Source organism: Mus musculus, chromosome 10 (genome assembly GCF_000001635.26).
Source record: "Mus musculus strain C57BL/6J chromosome 10, GRCm38.p6 C57BL/6J".
NCBI classification, from domain to species: Eukaryota; Metazoa; Chordata; class Mammalia; order Rodentia; family Muridae; genus Mus; species Mus musculus.
The window spans coordinates 77,622,033-77,646,939 of NC_000076.6; the positions used below are offsets into that span (position 1 = coordinate 77,622,033).

General features: G+C 48.9%; 1 protein-coding gene, 1 non-coding gene and 1 pseudogene across 2 annotated transcripts; 2 read left to right on the forward strand and 1 right to left on the reverse strand.

Moving 5' to 3' along the window:
* Positions 1-288: 288 nt before the first annotated feature.
* Positions 289-23,958, forward strand: Ube2g2 (ubiquitin-conjugating enzyme E2G 2). The gene is made up of 6 exons (NM_019803.3): positions 289-384; positions 8,694-8,729; positions 8,817-8,862; positions 19,428-19,546; positions 21,437-21,577; positions 22,415-23,958. Exons 1-6 carry the CDS (start codon positions 342-344, stop codon positions 22,525-22,527), a joined length of 498 nt encoding a protein of 165 aa, NP_062777.2. The 5' UTR covers positions 289-341; the 3' UTR covers positions 22,528-23,958.
* Positions 16,453-17,001, reverse strand: Gm46236 (predicted gene, 46236; annotated as a pseudogene).
* Mir1930 (microRNA 1930) lies at positions 19,192-19,275 on the forward strand. The gene has a single exon (NR_035451.1). It is a non-coding gene; the product is annotated as a microRNA 1930 (primary transcript).
* Positions 23,959-24,907: the final 949 nt, after the last annotated feature.

Consider the following 24,907-nt stretch of genomic DNA (forward strand, 5'->3'; position numbering starts at 1 on the left):
CCATGATGAGCCATTAGCTCTCGCACTATTTTTCAAGACTAAAGGGCCGCAGGGCGAGCTGCGCAAAGCCTCACGGCGGCGTAGGAAACCTTCAATGCTGAGGGTGTGGCCGGCCGAGAAGATTCTGGAAGCCGAGCTCCGTCGACCCGGGCCATTACCCGGGGAGCGCGAGGCGAACCCCAGCGAGCCTGTCTGAAGCACCCGGGTGCGCCACGTCACCCGCGCGCGCCCCGGATGCATTTGCGCCCGGAGCCCGCGACCCGGAAGCAGTCGTGGGCGTCGGAGCGGGCGGGCGGGACCGGCGCGGATGTGGCGAGGCTGCTGAACGCAGGTTCCGCGGTATGGCGGGGACGGCGTTGAAGAGGCTGATGGCCGAGTATAAGCGTGAGTCAGGCGGCGCCGCCTTCCTGTCCTCTTCCCCATAGTCGCCCGCGGCGTGGCCCGGCATGGCTCGGCTCGGTGCGGTGCGGTGCGGGGGTACTGGGCCGGGCTGCGAGATTCCGCGTGCGGATAAAAGGCCAGGCTGTCGCCGTCACCTGCGCACCCCAGCCAGCGGCAGCGGGGCTGGCCCTGGGCTCAGAAGCCGGCCGGGGCAGCGCCGCCGTGGCCCTGCCACCCGGGTCTGGTCCCTAAGCCCCTGTGTGCTGCGCATCTGCCCTCCCGACAGTTGATGCTGCGGGGCGAGTACCGGGTAATCCCCGTAAGGTGGTCGAGCCGTCGAGGGGAGTTGGGGGAGAAAGTTAAAAATAAACAAGATAACGCCTCAAACCCCCGGCCACGCCGCAGGTGCGAGTTGCTGGGGAAAACCAAAGTTTCTCGGACACGGGCTCCGGACAGTTTCCTTGGATCCGGATCTGTTTTTCTCTCTGTTTTACTTTTTCAGCTCTGTGTCTAGATTGAGACACATCCCCTTTATCTAAAAAAGAGGGAACAGCATTTAAGCTCCGGGACAGGGGTTTAAGTTTTGACCACTTCTACCCAAGGGTATTCACATTAGAGAAAAACTTATCCGCCACAAAAAGCCTCTACTCGTACGTCAGACAAAACGTATTGTCACTTAATTTGAAGTTAAGGTTGTGAATCATCTCCGTGTGAGAGAGAGAAGGAATTTGGTTAAAGAGGGAACTCTAAAATAGGAAGGCTGGCGAGGGGCTCAGGGGGTTCACAGAGGAGAAGGACTCCACCTGCTGTGGCTTCTTGGAAGAGGAAAAAAAAGGGCAGGGAGCTAAGGGTGGCCCCAGGCTGACAGCTAGTCTGGGACCAGTGTTACAGCCATACGGAACTGAGTTGTGCCAGCGACTTGAATGGACTTGGGTTGCAGCCCTGAAACAACCAGCTGTCTCGGCTGGGCCCAAGCCCACATGGAAACCATGAGGTCATCAATGGATATTGTTTAAGCCTGTGGCAGCAGTGATGGAAATGCATCCAGCAGTACAAAGCACGAGGAGCGAGGGAGGGAGGGAGGTTTTTTCCGTGTCCTTGTGAATTCAATAAAAGTCCCACTGAGTGTTTTTCTTCCTTTATGGTATAAAAGGTTTGTCCTCTGTTTAAGACCATGTACTCTAGTATTAGGTAGATTCAACAGGAACATCCAGGTTGAATTAGAACATCCGAGGTTGGGCTAGAGCGAAGGTGTTCTTGCATACCTGATTGTACTGTAGATTTAGAGGCGATATGACCTTGAGTGTGGTTCATTGTCTAACTTTTTTTTAATGTGTTTTTTATGTGTATTTTTATGAGTATTTTGATTACACATAGGTAAGTGTGTCATATGTGTGCCTGTGCCAGTGGATGTCAGAAGATGACATCAGATCCCCAGGGACTGGAGTTACAGCTGGTTGTGAGTCTTTGTGTGGGTGCTGAACTAGAACCTGGATCTTCTGCAAGAGCAACAAAATCTATGAGTCATCTCTTCATCCCTATTGTTTTTCAGGCTCCTTGTTTTTCTTTTATAGCAGTTGAATAACAGATATAAAACGATTAGACTGTGGTCATATCACAAAAAGAGCCAAGCGAAGACCTTAGACTGCTCCCAAGTGCAGTGTCCTGTGCACGCAGAGGCGGATATTGAATGTCCCACTCTGTCGCTCACTCTCCACCCTCTTCTCTTGAGACCAGGCCTGTCATTGAACCTGGAGCTCATCAATTCAGCTAGAATGGCCAGCCAGTTAGCCCCAGACATCTTCCTGTTTCCTCCCTTGCCTCCAACTCTGGGGCTACAGGCACCCATGGTAAATAAAGCCTGCCTCTTTTTCATACGGGTGCCAATACTCGAACCTGGTTCCTCTGTAAGAACAGTGTGTGTTCTTGTGTCCTTGTCATATGTTTCCACAGCTTTTCTTCTTACTGTGACAGACAAGGGAACAGTGGTCCAGGGCTGTTGTAACATTGTCACCACTCAGATACCATAACAGACAGCATCTCATGGTTTGGAGATAGAATTAGAAGCCCACTTGTGGCCTGGGCTGTCACCCTAGGCAGGGTGGGCTTTTGGGGAAGGTCCTTCCTCCCTCTCAGCTCTAGAGTGCTGGCTACTGCGGGTTACTTAGCTGTGCTAGTGTAAGTCCTTCCTCTCCTGTACCTTCCTGTGGCCATCTGAGCCTGGGTGTGTCGGTATTCAGATTTTTCCACTTGAAATGTCAACAGTCACTGGCTTAGGGCCCAGCCTAGTCAGAATGTTCTGTATTTAATTCTGGTACATCTGCTGAGACTGTTTCCAGACAGTGTCACAGTTCCCACATTGGGGTAGACTTGAGATTGTTTTACAATGACAGCTGTTTTTGTGTATTTGTGGGTGGGCAGGCGAGTGCCACTGTGCATGTGCAGAAGTTAGGACAACTGACAAGGGTCACATCTCCCTTCTGTGTGGAGCCTGGGAATTTCGAGCTTGGCCTGTCAGACGAGGCAGGAGGTGTCTCTGCCCACCAAGGCAGCACGTCAGAGTAGGGGCGTGAACCAGAGCAGAGCTGTTCACCTAAGGCCAGACACGGGAGAAGTAGAAAGGCTGGGTCCCTGCATTCCCCTTAAGGATCTGCTCTCAGTGCCTCCCCTGCTTGTTGCCTGGCCATGCTGCTGCTCCCTGCTATGATGCACTGCCTTTTCATAAGCAGGCATTCTCTCATCTCAGGTGACTTTCCTCAGGCACTTTGTTACAGTGATGGCCAGCTGAATAACTCGGTGTCCATGATACCCTGCTTGCAGAGCAGAGCAGGACAGTGACCTAGAGTCTTCATCTTCCCAGCACCACCAAGAGTTAGCGACATACCGAGTTGTCATTCTTTCTCTTTCTATTGCCGTTCTGTCTCTGGACACTGTGTGGTTTTCGTTTGTCTGTCTTAATAGAAGTTGTACAGTGTATATATATATATATATATATATATGTGTGTGTGTGTGTGTGTGTGTGTGTGTGTGTGTGTGTGTGTTCTTTGCTTTGCCCTGGGAGCTCTTACCAGCCTTGTGTCAGTTTCCTTTCTCTTGAAGCTTGTGACGGCAGCCTCCTCTCCTTGCTCAGTGGATTTCTCTTTATGAACAAGCCAGCATCCCTCTGTTCTGCTCCTGGCAGACACTGAAGTTACTTGCAGTTTGACTCTTAGAAGTACTGTGAGCAGATTTGAAAATCTCCTGGTGGACATGTGCAGGTTTGCATTGGAAGCATAATTTAGAGCCGTGCCGCATCTGTGTGAGCAGCCGGCGTTACAAGATATGCTGACCTGTTGGTCACTGTGGCTCTTCTGGTGTGTGTGTCATGGCCACCACAGCTGAGTTAAGTGTGTGCTACTGCTCAGGCTTTTCACTCATACGTTATCCTTGGGGTCTTCACCTTGTCTGGTAGGTGTTAGATGGCATCCTGGTGGCTTGAACTGTATGTTAGTGATTGCAAGTGAGGCAGCGGGATCCTTTCACATACACAAAAGGCCATCTCTGCCTTTTCTGCCAAACGTCTGCCTCTGGCAGGCTTTACACAGCGCTGACTTTTTCTCGCTGGACTGTAGGATCCTGTATGTTTGAGTGTGTCACATCCATGCTGTGAATAATAGCATCCTTGGAGTGCCCCGCCCTGCCCTGGGACTGCTCTGTCCCTTCTCCCCCCTGCCCCTCCTAGGTAGCACCGATTTGCTTTCACTCACTGGAGTCTTGGTGCGCCCTTCTTCGGGCCTCTGCACTCAGCACAGTTGTGCTGAGCTTGTCTGTGCTGCAGTGTACCCTTACCCTTCCAGCAGCAAGTGATGAAATAGAACGGGCAGTTACAGCTGTTGTGTAAAAGTCCTGGCAGGGCTCAGCAGGGTGGAGTGAGATTCCACTATAGTTCTCTGAGTCGCCATTGAAAATATATTGGTTGTTTACTTCTGGGAATTTCCACTGATATTTTGATATTTTCAGACCTCTGTTGACGTAAATATTCACAGACAAGGGAGCACTGGCTTGTTTCTTTTCTTTTTAAAGGTTTTAATTTTATTCTGTGCATTTGGTCTTTTTCCTGTGCATATGTCTGTGTACCAGGCGCATGCCTAGTGTCTGCAGAATTCAGAGGAGGGAGTTGGATCTCCTGCAACTGAAGGTGTGAGCTGCTGTGTGGTTGCTGGGAACTGAACCTGGGTCCTCTGGAAGAGCAGCCAGTGCGCTTAACTGCTGAGTCGTCTCCCCAGCCCAGCAGTGTCCTTTGTAATATAGAGTCATAGCCCATTGCATGGTCAGGCTGCACTGTTTAAACATTGGCTTCTTGATGACCATTGAGGTGCTGCCAACTTTTGGCTGTGACAACAAGACCTGCTGTGAACATTGTGTGCTCGTCTCTGTGGCATCTCACTTTGGTTTCTTCTGCACCGACGCCTGGTTAGTGTAAAAGGAAGTACCCAGTTGTTAGTGTAAAAGGAACTACCCAGTTGTTCGGTATAGCTCTGTCTAGTCTCACTGGCACGGTGCTCCACCACTCTGCCCCTTGTGTTTGTTTTTCAGCTCAGGGTTTCTCCATGTAGTCCTGGCTGACCTGGAACTCACCCTCTAGACCCTGCTTATCCGAGGCCTCAGTGAGGACGTGGGAGGATGGATCAGGACCTGACCTTACTTGACATGTAGTTTCTTCTCCATCTGGTTGTCTCCTCGGCGTGTCCAGGAGCTTCCTGTGCAGTGTGTAGGAGTAACCTCTGCAGCCATCTTTCTTGTTTTTTTTTTTTTTGTTTGTTTGTTTTTTTTTTTTTAAAGATTTATTTTATTAATATATGTAAGTACACTGTAGCTGTCCTCAGACACTCCAGAAGAGGGAGTCAGATCTTGTTGGGGATGGTTGTGAGCCACCATGTGGTTGCTGGGATTTGAACTCTGGACCTTCGGAAGAGCAGTCGGGTGCTCTTACCCACTGAGCCATCTCACCAGCCCTCTTTCTTGTTTTTACCAGTCAAGGCTTCTAGAAATGGAATCACCAAATTCGAGAACAGTTTATAGTTTGTTTGTGAGATGGCTATTTAAGCTACCTTTAAGAAAAATAGTTTTTAAAAAAATCACCACTTAAAGGGAATGGTTTTTGAAAGCTTCGGATATGTTTAGTAATTGTTTCTCTTCTGGAACTTGTGTTTATCACTGAATGTGGAAGTGTGTGGTTTTATGATTGTTAACCAGTGCACATTGTCCTGAAGACTGCCTGCTGTTGATTGCAGTTCCTCCCTGACCAGCAGGGGTCACTGCTGGATAGCAAAGTGACTGGGATGGCACAGGCTGTGTTGAGCCTGGGTCTCCATTGCTGGTCTCTAGATGCAGGCTTGAAGGAAGAGTATTCAGGGACAGTCTAAAGGGGACTCCCACAGAGCATACAGCTTGGCTGCATTTTGCCCTCGGTGCCCCTTGTTCACAGCACCAGGCCTCTTCCCCACCCCTACATTTCAGCAGGTCAGAATCTATCTGCCTCCTTTGTTGAGTGTTAGATTCTGACGACTGAGAATGTACAGGCTCTGCAGACTGCTCTGTTGTTGTTTTGTTTTTTGTTTTTTGTTTTTTTTCGAGACAGGGTTTCTCTGTATAGCCCTGGCTGTCCTGGAACTCACTTTGTAGACCAGGCTGTCCTTGAACTCAGAAATCCGCCTGCCTCTACCTCCCGAGTGCTGGGATTAAAGGCGTGCGCCACCATGCCTGGCCCGACTGCTCTGTTCTTTATCCAGTCTGTTCCTGTGAGGAGCTCCAGAGGGACACTGTAGAGCTAGCTGTGTTGCCAGTGTGTGCCCGTAGCCTTCATGGTACCTGATGTCCGCCTCCTTGCCTCTTTGAAGTGTACACACATCTATCTGTACCAGGGCTCTTACCCTTCTGTCTGTCTGGCTCTTTTCAAAAATCTTTTTTTTTAAAGGTTTTTTTATTATTTGTAAGTACACTATAGCTGTCTTCAGACACTTTTTCTTCTGGCTCAGGCCCTGCTCGCTCACTGTAGCTGTCTTCAGATACCCCAGAAGAGGGCATCAGATCTCATTACAGATGGCTGTGAGCCACCATATGGTTGCTGGGATTTGAACTCAGGACCTCTGGAAGAGTAGCCGGTGCTCTTAACCGCTGAGTCATCTCTCCAGCCCTCTTCAAAAATCTTAATTGCCACATCTCTCCAGCCCCTGGTTCACTTTCTCCCACCAATATTCTTATTTATGTTAATTATTGTGTGTGCTGGGGGTGTGGAAGTGCTCACACCATGGCACTCATGTGGGAACTGTGTTCTCTCTTCCATTGTGTGCGCATGCACTGGGCATCAGACTCAGGCCATCCCCTGCTGGACCTCTCCGTAGTCACGCCCTCTGTTGTGTGTCTTTCAACTTACTCTTCTTTCCTTTTTTTTGGGTTAATGGCCAAAAGCCCCTTAGATGGTCTGGCGTTGTTTTCCTTTGCAGGTTTCCCCACAGTATAGCTGTCCCAGCCCTTTGGTAATGGATTGAGTGAGTGCACACACACAGTTGAGAGTCGGCATGGACTTAGAGGTTCATGCTGTGGGACTTCTGGCCCCTTCCAGGGCCTGCTGTAGTTCCCTGTGCTGAATGCATCCACAACAGGATGTGCTGTCGATGTTGGACGTTCCTTCCCACCCCCACCCCTTTTTGTCTTTTCACTTTGCCCTCTCCACAGCTTACTAGGTATAATCTACTGCAAGGGGCAGCAAGGTGGGCAGTGGCAAGTACTCCCTGCCCTGATTTTTCTGTGAAATCAAAGGTAACCTCATTCATCTAGTATGTTCCTGTTAGAGCATGCATGTCTCTCTGTGGCCGCGTGTTCTCTCTTGAGAGTTTGCACTGTGCAAGACTCATGCTCTAAGTGCTCGTGTGTGGAAACTAGTTCAGGGATGGATGGATGGATGCTGACCTCAGCAACTTTGACCAGCTCACCATTTCCTATTGGCTTTCAGTTTCTTTGAATGATCTGTTTCCAATCTCTGTATCTGGTCCTTTTGCCTTAATCTTACTTGGCAGAGATTTATTAATGTTTTGGTTTTTCAGAGACCATCATTTGGCTCTGTAGGTCTTTTGTGTCCTTGGCAGATTGCATTCTGCCCTGGTTTCCTTACTGTGTTCTGACTTGTCCTAACGTGGCTGTTCCTTCTCCTTCCATTTGCCATTTTTCCAAATGTGTCCACAGGCTGTGTTCATTTGTTGGTCATTACCACACAGTGTTGGATATGAGTGACTTTATGAAACAGAACTGTTCATTTGGGCACAGTGGTGCGCACACAGACATTTCTCATTTGGGAGGCAGAGGCCAGAGGTAGCTGCAAGTTTGAGGCCAGCCTGGGGCATAATGAGTTTCGGCCAGGCCAGGCTTTATATAGTGATACTCAGTTGCTGTTTATTTGTTTTTGTTTTGTTTTTTTTTTTTTAATCTCACATTTTTGGATTTCAAAGTACAAGAGCAGGGTCAGTGGGAGAGCAGCGGGTGGCCCACATTGTGGTTTGAGTGCAGGGTCGCACATGAGGGTGTGATCACACCTGGAGCAGGAAACCAGAGAGTAGTTACCACCAATTGTGGTGTCACACACCCAGTGTCACACACTTTGTCATGCCCCCACCTCTCACAAAGGTTGTGTTTTTCCCCACCCCCACTCCTGCTACCCTGCTTTTGAACCTTGACTCTTAGGGACACACCCCAGACCAGAACCTGACATAGGTAAAAGTCATGCTGCCAAGAGTTGACATGCCACCTGGTGGCAGAGCTAGACACTGGTCTTCAGCAGGTGACCTTAAGTGGCTGTGATGCTGTAGTGGGCTCATCTGCCATTGTCTGAGCTTGTGCTGGGTGGTGGCACAATCAATCGCTGACCTAGAGAGTGGATCTGATTATGTCAGTCTCCCTGCAGCCTGAGCTTGGCCTCTCATCCTTCTGCCCTGTCACATTCAGAGAGGTTTGTGCCAATTCTTAAAATGTTAGGAAATGCCATTTAATTAAAGAATACCCCACTTTAGATCTCTGAGCCTTTGTCAGAGATGCTGGCAGGAGCACTCTGAGAGGCAGTCTGCCGCCTTTATTTCCACTTCTTACTGGTGTAAAGGGCTGCTCAGAGCCATATTGGTTTCAGGCCTGGGCACTTATCTGGGGACCAAGAGGCACCCTTTTGGAAGAAGTGTCCCCTGTAATCTGTAGTTTATATGATTCATGGAAGGAAGTGCTTTGCTAAGTGACAATGTAGCACACATTCTGTTTGGTAATGGCTATGTTCTTTCCCTTTATAGAATTAACCCTGAATCCTCCAGAAGGAATCGTGGCAGGTAAGGGGCTTGGGTAATTTCATTATGGTGTCCTTCCAGTTGCCAAAGCTGTCTTCTAATTAGGATGTGTTTTTTTCTTCCCTGCAGGCCCCATGAATGAAGAGAATTTTTTTGAATGGGAGGCATTGATCATGTGAGTTACTTTTGTGAATTACGGTGTGTCCGTTCCCCCCCCACCCCCCCGCCATGCTTTACTAGAAACTAGACATAAGAATCTCTAAATGTTGAACTCTGAACTTGAGTGGGCTCAAGTGGGCCTTGTAGCTTTCAGCTGTTCCTGGGCAGAAGCCAGGCGAACATGGATTCAAAGGAGATGATAGCAGTTCCTTAGAACCAATAGCCAATTTAGTTGTGAATATTAGCTTTACATAGCTTCAAAATGATATTTAAAATTTTTTTTTATTTAGTTTTTTTTTTTTCTCAAGACAGGGTTTCTCTGTGTAGCCCTGGCTGTCCTGGAACTCACTCTATAGACCAGGCTGGCCTTGAACCTGCTTCTGCCTCCCAAGTGCTGGGATTTAAGGTGTGCACCAGCAGCACCCATCCCAGATGGTGATGTAGTCTGTGGGGCCTTACTTGCCCCTTGGTTTCACATCATGGACAACACAGCAGGTGTCTCTGTGTCCCCAGCTGTGGGGTCTCTCCCCACCAGAGTGGCTGCCAGTGTGCTTTGATCCAGTGCAGTCACGACACTGTCTCCCTGGAGAGTGGCACGTCCCAGGGGATTCTGTCCCCATGACAGTCTCCCTTCAGGCTTAAGTCTGGGTGTCTAGAAGGTCTGATTAGCTGGAAGTTGGGGTTCCTATGACTCCATCATTGAAGCAGCTCCCTGAAACACTTGACTCACACCTGCAGTTTCTTCTGGAGTGCTTTTGGTTTGTTTTTTGAAGTATCTGTGTGAGTATGTGTGTTTTGCCTACATGCGTGTCCATGTACCATATGTGTGCCTGGTGCCTGTGAAGGTTAAAGAGGGTGTCAGGGTCTCTGGAATTGGAGTTAGAAACAGTTGTGAGCTGCCTGATGTGGGTGCTTGGAATTGAACCTGGGTCTTCTATAAGAGCAGCAGGTGGGCTGGTGAGATGGCTCAGTGGGTTAGAGCACCCGACTGCTCTTCCGAAGGTCCAGAGTTCAAATCCCAGCAACCACATGGTGGCTCACAACCATCCGTAACAAGATCTGACCCCCTCTTCTGAGTGTCTGAAGACAGCTACAATGTACTTACATATAATAAATAAATAAATAAATAAATAATTTAAAAAAAAAAAAAAAAAAAAGAGCAGCAGGTGCTCTTGACTGCTGAGCCATCTCTCTGGCCCTTCTAAAGGGCTTTCGAATAGTACAGATATGCAGTGAAGAGATCCTGGGCAAGGCCTGTGTACTTTGTAGCACATGGTGGATTCTTGTTCATCTTCCTGTGAGCTGCCATGTGCTGCTGTCCAGAGGCTTCAACCCCACCCTCTAGTACCACTCTCTTCTTTCTCTGATGCCTGTTCACAGTATGTGTGACTGACAGCCTGCATGGGAGCTCAGCTGGCCTGTCTGCTTAACCTTCTTGGCCTCCCCTTGTACATTATTTTATCAAGGTCGTGAGCCCAGACCCTTCAGGATGGAGGATGGTCTTAGCACCTATCACGGAGAAAGTTAAGTCAGAGAATTTCTTTATGACCCAATTTGACTGGTCTGTCTAAATGCTGAAGGCCCAACCCAGAAGAACAGCTTAGAAACCAGGAAGCTAGACAGAGAAACATATGTGTATGTTTATATGTGTGTGTGTGTGTGTGTGTGTGTGTCTCATAATATGTCCTTGCCATGGTGGATGAGCCTTAGATAGTGTGTGTGGCTTTCCTAGTAGGAAAAGGGCCCTCAAAGCGGCAGGTGAGCCCTCGGACCTACAGGAGCAGCAGCATTACACCTGAAGAGCCAAGGCTTTTGTTTCTTCTTCTCCCCTCCCCTCCTCTGCTTCTTATTTCCTGTTTGCTTTCTCTTGCATGCAGGTCCTGCATTGCTCTTGGTCCTGAGTGAGCTTATGGCTCCTAGCCCCAATGTAGATGCTGTGATATTTAACTTCTTAGAGTCACTTTGCTTGGAAATAGAAACCTGGGTTTAGGATGTTCGCTGATCAGACTCGGCCTGCTAAACTTTCTTCTTTCTACCTTAGATGCACAAGAAAATGAAGTTAGGTTAGTCTGAGGAAAGTGCATTCTATAATCAGTTTCTTGTTAGTGAATGCAAGTTTCAATTGGCTGTAGTGTTTCAGGTTGGATTTTATTGGTCTGGAGGACAGGGTAGGGAAGAAGGTTTGACTACAGGACTGTGAGCTCTGAGCAAGGAGGGTTTGTTTATGTCTGTGCTAGAGCACATTGTGGCCGTCCTGCCCCGACCCCTGCATACCCAGAATGGTGTGCGTGCTGTCAGAGCACTGCCACCTTGCATACCTGGAACCGTGTGCGTCAGGGCACTGCCACACCTATGCCCAAGCTCTTTCTGATTTTGAGCCAGGGTTTTGCTAAGTTTACTGGGCTGGTCTTGAACTCCTGTGGCCCAGGGATACCTGAACTTTTGATCATTTTTCTCAGCTTGCTGACTTGCTGGTATTACAGGCTTGGCACAGTTGTTCCTGAAGCCATGCAGGCTGGCCTAGGAAGAGGACTGGTCATTTCTGCCCTGTGAGCTTTAGATGATGCATGGAAGCTGAGTGGGAGTAAGGAGTTTGGTTGTCTTTAAAGTTTATCCAGGACCGAGAGCAAGCACCGCAGCCCTTATTTATTTCTCTCAGACCTTACTGCCTGCTGGGTCCCATTTCTTCTAAGTCTCCCGGAGTCTGTGTGCAGTGCGGTACAGTTGTGCCTTGTGGTTTTGAGGGCTATGTCCAAAGTTTCCGGTGGATGCTGGAAACCTTGGGCTGTAGCAATAATCACAAGAGCTAGTAAAATAGAAAAACTGGCTGGGTGTAATGGCACACACCTTTAACCCCAGCACTTGAGCGGCAATGGAGGCCTGAGTGTGAGGCCAGCCTGGTCTTCCTAGTGAGTTCTAGGACAGCCAGGGCTGTATGAGAGACATTGTCTCAAAAAAGAAAGAAAGAAAAAAAAATCAACCAAACAACTATCTAAACCCGCCCCCCAAATTTTGATAATATTCTATAATAAAATTTATTTAAATTTAGGAATCATTTCTGGAACTTGCTGATTCTAGATCACACTGGTGAAGCCAGACGGGAGGGATGATTCTGTTGCTTTTCTGTGGGACGATAGAGGCCTGTAGCCAGGGCTGCCCCAAGCCAGGGCATGGCTGTGGCCTGCCAGGTGGAGCTCCGTGTACTTTCTCTTACTTTTCAGTGCTGGGGATCAAACTCTGGGCCTCCAGCCATGCCCCCAGGCCTTGTTTGCTTTTAAAGAAGCAGGTGATCATGTGATCTGTGAACTGAAGCATATGATCATGTGATCATGTGTGTGAACTGATGTGTGTCCTGTCTATTTCATCTGCTATGTCCTGTGTCAACACAGGCACACCTGCACTTACTCGTATGCCATCAGCGGCGTGCCTGCCGTAGGAGCAGCGGTTGTTAGGAGGCCTGCAGAGGTCAGGGCACCTGATCAGTCTGTAATATTTGGAAGGTGGTGGGTCATATGCATCCATGGGTGTAGAAGCTTATTAAAGAACAGCTGAGCTCTCTTTAGTATGGATTTTTAAAAGTGCATTATTAAAAGTCTGTTAGCTATTACTAATTTTATATAAACAGCATAAAGTTAAACAAATATATTGAAAACCCGTCTTAAAAAGTAATTAGAACTGATTTTTGGGAGAGCACGTTTGTGTTTGAATAGGGCTTTTGCGTTAGTATGGAATTCCCCTGCTTCAAGATCTAGTGACTTTGTGGGTTTTGGTCCTGTTCCAGACCCTTCACAAAGAAGAGGCCGTTTACAAATGTTCTTAGAACATCTATCAAGGAATTAACTGTCCTCCTGTGGGTTTGTCTCACCCTGCTGTTCTGGCAGAGAACTGGCTGGGCTTTTATTCTTTGGTGAGTGGGGCCTCTCTTCCCTCAGATTCTCGTGGGTCTCTAGGGCCTCCTGCGTCCCTGGTATTTTTGGACACCGAGGAAGCCTGACACCTCCTGCTGGCTTTGCCACTGCCCTCCTGCATGGCCTGTCACTGTGGCTCTGCACAGGCTGAGCACTGGGGGTGGGCTTTGATGTCCGGGTCGTCCCGTGTAGATAGAGGCTTGTCAGTGGTTATGTTGTCATGGTTTCATCATGGAGACAAGTGCCAGAGACAACAACTTACTGTTTGTGAGAGAGGAAGCAGGAAGGGAGGAGAGGACTAGTCAGAAGAGGCAAGACACATCCTTCAGAGGCACCCTGACACTCCTGGGACCCATGTCCTCCAGCCCTCCAATGGCCTGGTCAGCTGTGTGCTCAGGGCTCTGGGAACCCTGCCAGCCGGGACCACGTCGTTTCCTTTTTTTTTTTTTTTTAATTAATTTATTTATTTTATATATATGACAACTGTAGCTATCTTCAGACACACCAGAAAAGGGCATCTGTAATTCCGTTACAGATGGTTGTGAGCCACCATGTAGTTGCTGGAATTGAACTCAGGATCTTTGGAAGAGCAGTCAGCTCTCTTAGCTGCTGAGCCATCACTCTAGCCTGGGACCACATTTTCAATACAGGAGCATTTGGGGGACAGGTCGGGTTCCCTGGAACTGGTGTTGCAAATGGTAATGTAGGTTCTTGGAACTGAACTCAGTCCTCTGCAAGAACAGCAAGTTCTCTTAATCACCAGGCCGCCTTTCAGCTGCTGTAGTGGTTTCCTTTAGTGCCCTGTGCTTTAGCATCACATAGAGCCAGAGGTTAGGGGCTTTCTTTCATACTTTCTTTACAAGCGTAATAACTGTATTAGTTACTTTCCCATTGTTCTGATAAAATACCCTAACAAAAGCAAACGGGGAGAGAAAGGCTTGACAGTCCGTGGTTGCACACTCCTTAGCCTTGTCCCAGCACTCAGGAGGCAGAGGCCAGCCTGTCTACAGAACAGGTTCCAGGACAGCAGAGAGGGAGCGGGGGAATTCTTTTTGGCTTTTGAGAACATAGTCCATTATGGTGGCAAGTCACAGCAGCAGGAGTGTGAGGTGGTGTTACACAGGATCACAGTCCGGAAGCAGAGAGGGGTGAGGGCTCCTGGGAAGTGTTCTGTCCCCATGTGTGCATGTGGACTGCATGATACAGTGGAGGCCAGGGGAAGTGCTTTTCTTGGGATTGGAGTTAGGATGGTGGTGAGTCACCAAATGGATGCTGGGAATTAAACCTGGGACCTGGAAGAGCAGCAAGTGCTCTAAACCACTGAGCATCTTTCTGGTCCTTTGCACGTTTTTTTATTTGTGTGGCAGTTAGGGTGGGTCTTCTCATCTCAGTTAGCCTGATTGAGATCAACCCTCCCAAGCAGACGCAGACGCTTACCTTCTAGGAGGTTACAGATTTTGTCAGGTTGACAATGAGTGCTAAGTACTCCAGTAGCATGTAGCTCTCCACATTTCCGTCAGTTAGTTTGTACTGAGTGAAATGTAGGAACGGAGTCAGCCTTCACTCTTTGCCTGTGACTGTCCTCATGCCTCAGGGCCTTTTGTTGAATTTCCCCATTGAGTAAATAATCTTGATGTCATTGTCAAAGGTCAGTATAGACCATGATACTGGGCCTTAGTTTTGGACATCCGAGGTCACTGCTCTGTGCCCGTCCTTATGCCATGCACTGCACCATCTGGTTGTTGTAGCTCTGGCCTTGTTCTTTCTGTTAGACTTCAGGCTGTTCCAAGTGCCATGAATGTCCATACACACAACATTTTCTGCAGGGTTCCTGTTGGTGTTTTGTGAAGTCATCAGATGAGTTTGTAGGATGTTGCTGCTTGAATAACATTGTAAGTGTGGGTGTTTGAGAACTTCATTCCCATCACTCATACCCACGCTACAATCTAAAGTTGCACACAGGAGAGCCTGCAGAACCGCAGTGCTCAGTCTTCTGGGAGAGGACATACATAGGCTGAAGGAGGCGCTTGCCTTTTTGCTTACATATGTCTGTATTTGAATACATTCCAGCATGAGTAAGGTTAGCATTTATGTAGGCAAGTGAATGCTGTGTTATTCTGTTAGAATTCACTGTAAAGTTCTTATAGTTGACAGACTTAGTGCCTTTCAAATACTGCACTTGTGTTTAAGATTTTTTAGCAGTGACTCTGTCTCAGACACCTAATGTCCTAAGTGTGGCTGTGACTCCTTATAGAGTTGACCTCGAATTCCAATGGAGCAAACCCTATATGTTACTATCCTGGTTCTAGCTGTGGAAGAAGCATTTAAATACCAAGAAGAAGGGTGTCCCTATCCATCCAAGTTGCTGGGACAGCAAAGGTGCATGTGGCCCCTTTTCTAGTCACAGCTTCCTATGGTGGTATCCTGTTGTTAACAAGGTCCTGGGAACAGACAAGTTTCTGATAACCCCTGTTGCCTAGCCAGCCAGTCTCATCAGCCTGGCATGTGGCCAGATGTGTGGTGCATGCATCCCCTTGTCGCATGTTCTGGGCCCTGGTGAGGTAGGAACAGCTGCCCAGGGTATAGAGGCAGAAGGTATCAAACAGTTTGCAGCATCAGGAGGCTACTCTGAGCCTCTGTCTTCCTGACCCAGGTTCACCTTGCAGCATCTAACAGTGAAAGGCAGGCTCTGGCTGGAGTTCCTTGTTTACATGTGTGTTGCTGGTATGATCTGAGGCAGCTCTGGAGGACAGGCTGAGTTAGGTAGTGGGCTCGGTCGGGCAGGAGTAACATGACAGTCCAGTCACTGTCTTCCACATGTGTTTTTCTCACAGACAGAGAAGCCAATGAAGCTCTTAAGTAGGCACCCATGGGCAGCAGGTTGCACAGTTCTCTGCTGCTATGCTGGAGATAGTAATGTAGCCAGAGTTTGCAGTCGGGGATGGAAGATGTTTGTCGGCACCAGTGATGGTGCGTGCTTTGGGTGTTTAGTTTCCTTTCTTGTTCTTTGGGGTGAGGATCTTTACTCCCAGAAGCAGAGAGTAAAACTTGTTCGAAAGCTCTCTTGGGCTGTTTCTCTGTTCTGGAGCAGGAAGCCTCTTTGTGGCATGTCCTACCTCTGGCAGGCATGCCCCTGCATAGTTTGCCACCTGCATACCTGTTCAGATGGCAGGCATGCTGGAAAAGAGAAAGAAACCCCAGTTTAAACCAGTAGTAAGCCTGAGTGTTCGCAAACAACTTTGCTATTTAAGATGTGGGCGCACTTGAGGAAATGTTGGGTCATGCTTCTGGGGCTGAGAACAACGCAGTAGACTTTTTTTTTTTTTTAATTTTAAAGAAAGCCCTATTATGAGAAACAAAGACCTGTTATCAAAGCCTTGAGCAAATGCCACGGAGCCCATTCCAAGGACACTACTCATTTTTCTCTCACTCTAGACTCAGAGGTGCCAGGTATAACGAGGCCCTACAGGGTATCTTCTCTATCACAGTACTTCAGTTTGTGTCTGTGTCTGTTTCTCTCTCTCCCTTTTGAGACAGGATGTCTCTGTTATGTACTCCTGGCTGGTCTAGAATGTTCCATATAGACCATACTGGATTCGAACTTACAGAGGTCTGCTTGCCTCTGCCTTTCAAGTGCTTGGCCTAATAGTGTGCACCACTATGCCTGGCTGGCCGGGTTACTTCCAGGATGGTATCTGTTTATCAACCTTCTGACTGCAGCTTTAAGGACTGCGTTGTGCAATCCCTTGCTTCCATAGTAAATAGCAGCAGGCCCCTTGACCAACTTTTCTTTTTAAGGTATCATAAAAGTTTATTTAGCAAAAAGTTTCATATGAAAATGTCCAAGCCTAAGTCTCTATCATTTGGACAGGTCCTTGGGGAGGGTTTCCAAGGCTTCTGGCATGATGAAGCTGTTTGCCATGTGACCCTGTTCCGATGTCACTCTGCTGCCCACTAGTTACTGCCTCCACATACTCACCAATCACAGATCCATAAAGGGATCAAAGCCCCAGTGCATCTGTGTGCATAAATGTGTGCCACCGTTTAACGTCAGTGATAGATCCTTGTCCATAAACTTCTTCAGTGGAGAGTGGGCTTTGCTCATGGTGACTCCTCAGTGGGCTCGGCTCAATGGTGAGGGGTGAGCCCCCTTGACCTCTTAATGCAGAAGGATGGGGAGCGCCCATAGGTGACAGTTACCCAGCCTTAGTGCTAGAGCGAATGAGCAAGCGAGCAACTAAGAGGACAGAAAGCTCAGGGTCCATCCAGACCCTGCAGGCAGCATGAGAGAGGAAAACTCAGCTGACCACACCCTGTGAAGGCGGCCATGCTGCTGCTTCCCAGGGCATCCTCTGCCCTGGCCTGGTGCCAGGGCCCCAGGGGACTGTCAGGCCTCCTGTCATCCCTCCAAGCAGGAGAGCTAGTCACTGTTGTTTTTGAAGTAGCACAGGATCGCTTTCCAGAGTCAAGGCTTGTCACTGAGAGAAACTTGGCTAACAAGACACTGCATTGTTCTTTCGAAGCTCTGGGTGTGACTGAAAATGAAATTAAAGCTTTTTGAAATTTTGTCTTTCTTAATCATGGTGATAAATAGCACAGCTGGTATTTTACAGATCTGTATGTATATCACTGTTCTAAAATAACCTATCAAAACTTGAAGCAGATTTGTAGTGCCAGTTTGTTTTTTGTTTTTGTTTTTGTTTTTTTGTTTTTTGTTTTTTGAGTGGGGGGGGTGAGACAGGTTTTCTCTGTGTAGTCCTGGCTACCCTGGAACTCACTCTGTAGAACAGGCTGGCCTTGAACTCAGAAATCCGCCTGCCTCTACTTCCCAAATGCTAGGATTAAAGACGTGTGCCACCACTGCCCAGCTATAGTGCTGTTTTTTTTTATGGAGATATTTCATCTGTGTGTGAGTTGCGTGCGTATACATGTACATGTGTGTGTGTGCAACATGCATGTATGTGGGGGCATCAGCCTCAGGACAGCTGTCTAGCTTGATTTTTGGGGTGAGGTCTCTCAAGTGGCCTGGGGTTTGCTGATTTGGTGAGGCTGGCTGACTAGTGAGCCAAGGTGATTTCCCCCCCTGGCTCCACCTCCCCAGTATCTGGGTCAGAATCCAGTGTGGCTGCCCTGCCTGTGTACATGTGATCCTGGGGTTGAGTCCTGATTCTTGAGCACTTTGCAGACTCGGCTGTTTACCTCAGCCAGGGCTGCTTTTCCCCCAGAGTTATTTTGTATTTCTTAAATGTATATGTGCATCTGTATGGGTGTATACATGTGTCTCTTAAGTGCAAGTGCCCGCAGCTGCCAGCAGAGTTGGAGCCTCCTGAAGCCAGAGCCAAAGTGGTTACAAACTCTCCACTGTAGTGCTGAGACTCAGACTCAAGTCCCCTGCAGAGTAGTGGGTGCCTTCTCAACAGCTGAGCCACCCTCCCGTCCTGGCTCGCCTTGGGTTTTGGTTTTGTTTTGAGACAATTTTATCTTGTGTAGACCAGGTTGCTCTAGACACTAGGCTTCACTACATCCAGATAAGTTTGTATGTTTAGAAAGTCTTTTCTAGTAAGTAAAGATGACTTTTGAATCAATATCTTATTTCCTCTCCATTTGGTATCTTCAATCTCTGTGGAACTGTGGATCTAACATGGATCCTGTCTGTGGAAATCCTGTGGGAAGGTCTTTCTGTTTTAGATCTGCTTAGACAGGGAAGCAGAGTTCTTTATTTTTTAAACATATATTTTAATTTTTAAATTTTTTTCTATGCTGCTTATGCTGGTCTCCAACTTTAGATCCTCCTGTTCCTGCCTCGACAGTGTGGCTGTTGAGTCAGGTGTGCCTCCCTGCCTACTTTGCTGTTGATGCGGGGCCTGGGTCTCTCAGGCAGTGTGAGTGGTGCAGGGCCAGTTTTTACTGCTGTGCTGGCTGTTGCAAGATGATCTCACCCATGCTAATGCAGGAAGCTTATAGCCAGGATTCCTGCCCTACTGACTTTTTATAGTGAACAGTGTCCACGGTCTCCTGAACTGCTGACGTGGGTCACATTAGTAAGGTTTGGACTGGAGGGGTGGGTGTCTGGCAGCATCCCACCCATTCCTAGGTCCCTGCCGCCAGGTCTCAGTCAGCATCCCCGTCTCTAGGACTTGAGCAGGACTTCTGTGATGGCTTGGCCCATTTCTGTTATTTACACAGAAGACATGGATGGTGCAGATTGGAGTCTTAGGGTCTGGTGGGACTGCTGTGGCCTTAGGCTGCTTGTGCATTGAGCATGAGTTGAGGATCACATGTGTGCCCTATCCGTTCTAAAAGTCACACCTTAGACATAATTGAAAATTCAAAATGTCCTTTGATCTATATTCCGTAGCTCCTCATCTGTGTGCATAGTCTTCTTGATTACCGTCTGCCAGAATTGACACCTTGAGTCCTCATAGGAGCTGGACCACATGCCCACGGTCACCTCCATAGTACCTGCAGCGTGCTTGACTTTCTCTATGGTGCAGTTACTGTGGCTGTGGCTGTGTTCGTGCCTCAGACTGAAAAGGACTGAGATGGACTCTCCAGGGAGAGAAAGCAGCAGTCCTTTAGATTGTTCATGCACCATTTTAGGCCGTGGTAGTATCCCTCTTGCACATCTGAGTTGTGGCTGGCATTGCAAATGTGTCTCTTTCCTGATTTTCAGGGGCCCTGAAGACACTTGTTTTGAGTTTGGTGTTTTTCCCGCCATCCTGAGTTTCCCACTTGACTACCCCTTGAGCCCTCCGAAGATGAGATTCACCTGTGAGATGTTCCATCCCAACAGTAAGTGTGTCTAAATGAGGTTGACAGGCAACAGAGTGCCAGCCACACTGTTAATTAAGAACGGCAGGGAGGGCCTGCAGGCACAGGGCTCTCAACTCTAAGCTGTGACCAGTGAGTTACGGTGTGAGCACCAGGACTGCCGCTTTGAGGTCAGCTTAATGTAGAGGGGAAATGCACACACTTAACACTGTGTTAATGGGCTTACTAGAATTTTGAGGCCGTGAGTGCTTTGTGTCCTACATTGGCCTTTGTCACAGTGTCATTTTAATGGCGGACATTTGGAGTTGGGCTAGAGAGGTGGCTTAGTGGTTTAGAGCACTTGCTGCTCTTGCAGAGGACCCAGCACCCACATTGTTGCTCACACCTGAGGCTCCTGGGAATCTGGTCCCTCTGCTCGCCTCTCTGGAGCCAGGCTGTCGTACACAGACATGTACACAGCAAAACAGCCCAGTGGTCCTACCGCAGAGCAGAGGGCACACTGTAGTTAGCCTGCATGTAGGCACCGAGGACATGTTAGGAATTCCTAGACAAACAGTTCCTGTCACTCAGGCTTGGAATGGAGCACTTGTGCTGTGTTGAGTGGGAAGTAGGTGAGGACTCACTGGTACTCTGGAGTTCCATCTCTGCCTGGAAGGGACCATAATACTGTCCGCGACTATGCCCTGATTGGGAGTAGGGGTTTCTTTCTTCCTTTTACTAGTAGCTATTATACATAAGAGAGGTTTGATGGAGAGTTTAAATTACTCAGGATGGCCTTGAACTCCTGATCTTCCTGTCTGTCTCCCAAGTGCTGACTTCCATGCACGTTTGCCCAAGCCAAACTTACCTAAGAGAAATGGACAGTGGTGGTGTATTTTCAATGATGGCATTTAGGATAATGTTTCTTTTTATAAATGTTTTTCTTTTTCTTTATTTTTTTATTATTTATTTATTTATTTTTGGTTTTTCGAGACAGGGTTTTTCTATGTAGCCTTGGCTATTCTGGAACTCACTCTGTAGACCAGGCTGGCCTCGAACTCAGAAATTTGCCTGCCTCTGCCTCCCAAGTGCTGGGATTAAAGGTGTGCACCACCACCGCCCATTATAAATGTTTTTCATTGCCACTGATAATCCTGATCTTTTTGCCTATGGAGCTGAAATTCAAGTAGGATATTCTATTTTGTAAAAATAAAACATTTACTTATTTGACACCAGGGTTTTTTTTATATGTATATATCAATTTTATTTTATGTGTATGGGTTTTTTGCCTGCAAGTGTGTCTTTATATAACAGACAGAGGCCAGAAGACTGAGTCAGATCCCCTGAGTTGGAGTTAAGGATGATTCTGAGCCATCGTGTGGGTGCTGGGAATTGAACTCTGGCCGAGCTGCCTCTCCAGCCCAAATGGATGTCTTTGTATTTTGTAAAAATAATTTTGAGCTGGGTGGCTCTGGTGCACATGCCCCCCCTTTCTCCGCACCTAAGGAGTTCAGTTGTCTTGCTTCTGCTCTAGCTACACGGACATGGACTTCGGTGGTGGGGGTGGCTCTGCCACCTGAGTTAGGGATGTCTAAACACCTGCTCTGCAGGGCCCCGTGAGGGATCTTACTCGCTGGGAACTTGAGTTTGGAATATTTGTCCATACATCTTTCACTTCCTCCTTTTAGTGATAATGCCTAGAGAAATATGTAATAAGGTAGAATTCAGTTGCAACTGGTCTGTGTTAGACAGACCTCGTCCCAAGCCCCCTTGTCCGTGACCACAGGACCTGATCAGTCCACGACAGGTTGGCCTGTGGCTGGCAGGCATCTGGGATCTGTGCCAACAGGAAACTCCTGTCTCAGCTGTGCGGACAGTTGGGCCTCTGTCTGGAGCTTCCCCACACAGTGACACTGTCAATGATCTTTGCAGTCTATCCTGATGGCAGAGTCTGCATCTCCATCCTGCATGCTCCAGGTGATGATCCCATGGGTTATGAGAGCAGTGCCGAGCGGTGGAGCCCAGTGCAGAGTGTGGAGAAGATCCTGCTTTCTGTTGTGAGCATGCTGGCAGGTGAGCCTGGGTCTTCTGTTTCCTGTTGTTGTACCAGGTCTGTACTTTCCCGAGTGTGAGCAGATGTCCAGGATTATAGACTATGTAAGATATGCCAATATATCCTCAGGTTGTTGGCTGCCTTGGCTAGTCTCTCATCTTTGACATTTTGATTTATTGGGCCCCACTGTGTGTCACAGTGCAGGGTATAATGCTCAGTGCGACAGATACCCCAGTGTGAGGTGCTTCAAGAGCTTACGAACCCAATTATAGTAATTGGCCAGTGTGATAAACCTGACCTGCAGAAGCACTGTTCTTGGCTACCTTGGAATGAGTTGGGACAAGGGAGAAGGAAGCATTTGAGGCTGAGGATCAACTGACCAGGGGCAGGAGCCCTGGTACTGAGCCTCGTGGGCAGTCTGGGGGCTGCATTGGGTGCCACTCCTCAGTAGTGCTTTGGTGTGGAGCTGGTGGGTGCTGGCATTGGGATAGGAGCAAAGCATTGATGCTCAGTCTGGTGTTCGGACACTTGGACACTCCTGGGTGAATGTAGAGGGGCTGAAGGATGCAGGCCACAGAGCCCTCCGCTGATGTGTGAGGACTTGCATGGCTGCAGTGTCTGGGGAAGCACGCAGGAGCAGGGTTCAGACAAGAGAAGTTTGGGGTATGTGGGGGAAAGGGGTTCCTGTCCCCTAAGGGGCTGCCCCAGGTTGCTGGTGGGGAGGGGCTGCCCCAGCCTCCCTTCCTCAGGCAGAAGTCCACTTTCCTACCCATAATGACCCTTGAGATCTGTGGTGTCTTGAGATGAAATGGAGCCAGGCTGCTCACCCTGATACTCACAGCTCCCTTTGTTCTCAGAGCCCAACGATGAGAGTGGAGCAAACGTAGATGCTTCCAAGATGTGGCGGGATGACCGGGAGCAGTTCTACAAGATCGCCAAGCAGATTGTCCAGAAGTCTCTGGGGCTCTGAGGCTACCCCTGTGCACACTGAGCACTCTGCTCGAGAACCTGTGGCGACAGCGCTGCCATGCCAACACCAACACAGGCAGTGCAGAGCCACAGCCCCCGTTGTTTCTTCCTTTCCACCCAAGCCAGGCAGCTCCCTAGATCATGACTGGGATAATGACAGCTGCTGCGCTGCTAAAGACTCCTCCTGCTGTGTTGTGTGCGCACCTCAGGGAGGGCCCAGGCTGTCCTCACTACCTCTCTCAGCCATGGGGTCCTCACCTCTGCTCCTTCCTGCAGTGCCGAGGGCCTGTCCTGTTGTCTGCCAGGGACTGGATACTAATGCTGCTCCCTCTTGGGACATGGGGCCTTGGAAAAGCAGTGCAGGCCTGTTGTCCCTGCCTCTCAGTTCCCAGGTGTCCCAGGAAGCATTTTGAGCTTCTTTTGACACTTTGCACTTAGAAGCCTAGGTTGCCTTTGGCATGGTGACAGAAGCTTGCTATATGAGTCACAGATGTCACCATAGCCCCTTCCAGGGGATGCTTTGTAAATGGGTTCATGAGAAGAGGGGACATGGGTCAGCAAGACTGCTGCTTTTTCTGGTTGCATCCATGTCTGAGTTAGTGGTGCACACTCGACCGACAGGCGGGACTGTCAGAGCTTTAGTGTGGGTCTCCTGGGGGCCCTGCATACACACTGCACCAGGGTTAGCTCTTGGATTAGATTGTTGTTCGCTGTCAGGGTTGGAGGGAATCTGCCACTGGGTGCTCAGCAGAGGAGCTCCTTCTGAACTGGATGGGCTGGGGAGCTGCTATGGTGCAGGCCAGGGTGGAGGGGGTCTGACAGCAGGACCTGCTGAGCCACAGGGCCCGAGCCGACCCCACAAGCAATAACAGATGTGGAGTGCGGTGGATGCTTGGCCTTTTCTAAACAGGTTACATTTAAACACGAGTTTCTATTTTTAAGATACAGCTTATCAGGGGGTGTGTGGCCGATCTCACTGCGCATTGTCTGCTTCTGTCCCATGCCCACATGTCAGTGGCCAGCACTGTGCATGTTTCATGGTGTTCATAGTTCCCAGCCCTGGGGCTCCAGGGGGCACCTGTGGGCACCTTGTGCTTTCCTTCTCGGGGGAGCCCAGTCTGTTTGAAACGCAACAGAGTCTGGTGTTGGGAGGTGCAGGAAGGGGGTTGTACCGAAATAGTATTGCAGGCCACTGAGATGAAGGCCTCTCTGTAAGGAAGTGGTCTGTGTGGGGTGATGTCCACACACAGAGTGGTCACAGGGCATGTCGCTGTCCTCAGGCCTCCCTGGCAAGTGCGGGAGGAAGAGAGGCAGTCTCTTTGCAAAACAAAGTATTTTTATTCATTTGTATTTATTAAATGAAAAAAAATTCTCTGTTGTCCCTCTTCTGAGATGGACTTTAATTGCTGTTAAATAAAATTGTGTACCTGTCCTCACAGTGTTGTGTGGTGCTCACTTGGAATCTCTGGGAACCTGAGTGAGCCGAGGTTGCCTTCCGGGGCTGGTTGGAGGTAGCCCGTGCTCTCTTGCTCCAGCTCATGTTTCCTTCTCTCTCCTATGTTCTTTCCCGGTTTCTGTACTCCCTCCAGGACTGGAAGTCCTTCCTTCGGGCCAGTGGCAAGACTCAGGAGTCTGCCTTGGATATGAGGCATTTGTGTGTTTGCTAACAGCCTCTTAACTGTGTGGAACGGTTTTGTGACTTGTGAGCAGGGTGGTCCAAGGTGGTCAGCAGCAGGCATCTGATGATGCTTTGTTTTAGGATCACAGAGCTTATTCTCCCATATCATCACCACAGGCTCTCATTGTAGCCCGGACTGGCCTGGGACTCACTGTGTAGACCAGGCTGGATTTGAACTAGATCTGCCTGCCTCTGCCTCCTGAATACTGGTGCCAAAGGCATGTGTCACCACACAGCATCAGAGCTTATTCCTGAAGCACTGCCTCAAAGCTGCAGGCACTGTTGAACCTGCCTTAAAAATCAAGGTATTTGATGAACCCTGGTTCTCCAGGAGACCCTGCTGTTGTGGTTCCTGGACAGTGCTGTTGTGGGTAGAGGCTTGTACCCTTTCTAGCTGGGGTAGCTCTCAACCTCTGGTGGAGCCCAGGTTCAGTCCCAGCTGCCACTGCCATTCCTCACCTAGGTGGTTGGGGTGTCCCTAGTCCCTTACCCCTACACCCCCACAACTGCCAGTGAATTCATTTATTTCTACTCAATTCTCAGGCAAAGGCACTACCAGTAACCATGCATTATTCCGATTGATGTCTGTGGAGGGGTGAGTGCTTATTGGTGACTTGGTTAGAACATGTCGCAAGTAACAGCCCACTCACACGCAGTGCATGGCTGGCCTAAGGATGCTCACACCCTTGAATCAGAGGCCTTG